Source organism: Pteropus vampyrus, unplaced genomic scaffold (genome assembly GCF_000151845.1).
Source record: "Pteropus vampyrus isolate Shadow unplaced genomic scaffold, Pvam_2.0 Scaffold235, whole genome shotgun sequence".
Taxonomy (NCBI): Eukaryota; Metazoa; Chordata; class Mammalia; order Chiroptera; family Pteropodidae; genus Pteropus; species Pteropus vampyrus.
This window is the reverse complement of record NW_011889016.1, coordinates 470,703-471,960: the sequence shown is the minus strand read 5'-3', so window position 1 is coordinate 471,960 and position 1,258 is coordinate 470,703. Positions and strand designations below refer to the sequence as shown.

Here is a 1,258-nt window from a genome sequence, read left to right as displayed (position 1 = left end):
AAGGGTGAGTGGGGAGGGTTAACGGGGAGGGAGGGAATGGAGGGATGTGGGGGTTGGGAGTGGAGGCTGCATGTAGAACCGAGATGTTCACGTGCCTGTCCTCTTGTGTCGGCCTGGAGTCCTGGTCCTTCCTTGGTGGCTTTTGGAGGCAGGGCAGGAGGAGACAGCAGAAGTGCTGAGTTTGGTCTAGAAGCCCAAGAGGAGGGCGATTGGCCATGGGTGGGGGTGGCGCTGGGCCCCCACATGGGAGGCCGTCCGAGGGTCCCCGGGTCCGGCTGGACACGAAGCCCTTTTGGTCCTGTGGGCCAGCGGCCCCTCCTGCCCATGCTCGCCGCCTCCCTGGGGAGTTTGGAGACCCGTGGCGAGTCCCGTCACTGCCCCGCCCTCCCGCCAGGCCCAGCTGATCCACGACAGGAACACCGCGTCACATTCCGCGGCAGCTGCCAGGACCCCAGCCCCGTCCACACCGGACAAGGTGCAGATGACCTGGACGAAGGAGAAGCTGGTCGCCGAGAAGCACAAGAACAGAGAGTCCAGTGTGTCCGGGTTCAAAGACCTTTTCAGCCTGAAGCCGTGAGTGTCAGCCCACGGGGCCTAGCTCCTTCATAGCTGCGGGCTGGGAGGCCAGGGGACCAGCCCGAGGGCCGCAGCAGGGCTGGCTGCCCAGGGCCGGGCAGCGGGGCGGCGGTGAAGCCGGCTCGTCTGTTCCCGGCGGGTCTCACAGTGGCTGGAAGTGAGCTTCTGGGTGGACTGGGACCCCCGGCTTGGACTGGCTGACGGTGCCTGTAGAGCCAGGGCCTGCGGCCTTGACTGAGACAGACCCCCGGGGCTGGCAGCGGTGTCCATGGGGCACAGTGAGGCCGTGCCGTGTGGAGGGGTCCCGGGTTGTCACAATTCCACAGCCCCCGGTCCTAGGGTGGAGCGAGCGATTCCCCCGGGGTTTTCAGGCCCTAAGACCCAGGGTCTGGGGAAGGGTCTGGGGGCCTTTTGGGGCCCCTGGGGTGAGACCCCTCAAGGAGGAGGACCCCGGGAAGCCAGGAAAGGGCAGCCTGGGCTGAGCCCGCGGTGGCTTGTGTGTGTCACTGCTGAAGTAACGTGTTCTCTGTGTTTTTTCTTCCACGTAGAGAATGGGGACACCTGTAAGTCATTTGCTCATTAGGACGCCCCTTCGCCTGCTTGCCTCGCATGCCCCCCACGCGCCCCGTGTGTGTGTGTCCCGTGCGGGCGGCGTGTGTCCGCCGCTGCTGTGGCTTAGTGT

The 1,258-nt window shown here is 65.7% G+C and overlaps 1 protein-coding gene across 1 annotated transcript in view; it reads left to right on the top strand.

Annotated features, from left to right (window-relative positions):
• The window catches only part of SLC12A7 (solute carrier family 12 member 7), a 26,612-nt gene that overhangs the window by 21,729 nt on the left and 3,625 nt on the right, over positions 1-1,258 (top strand). The window contains exon 21 of the mRNA XM_023519758.1: positions 395-573. Coding sequence (XP_023375526.1) covers positions 395-573 — 179 coding nt within the window. The remainder of the gene's footprint in view (positions 1-394; positions 574-1,258) is intronic.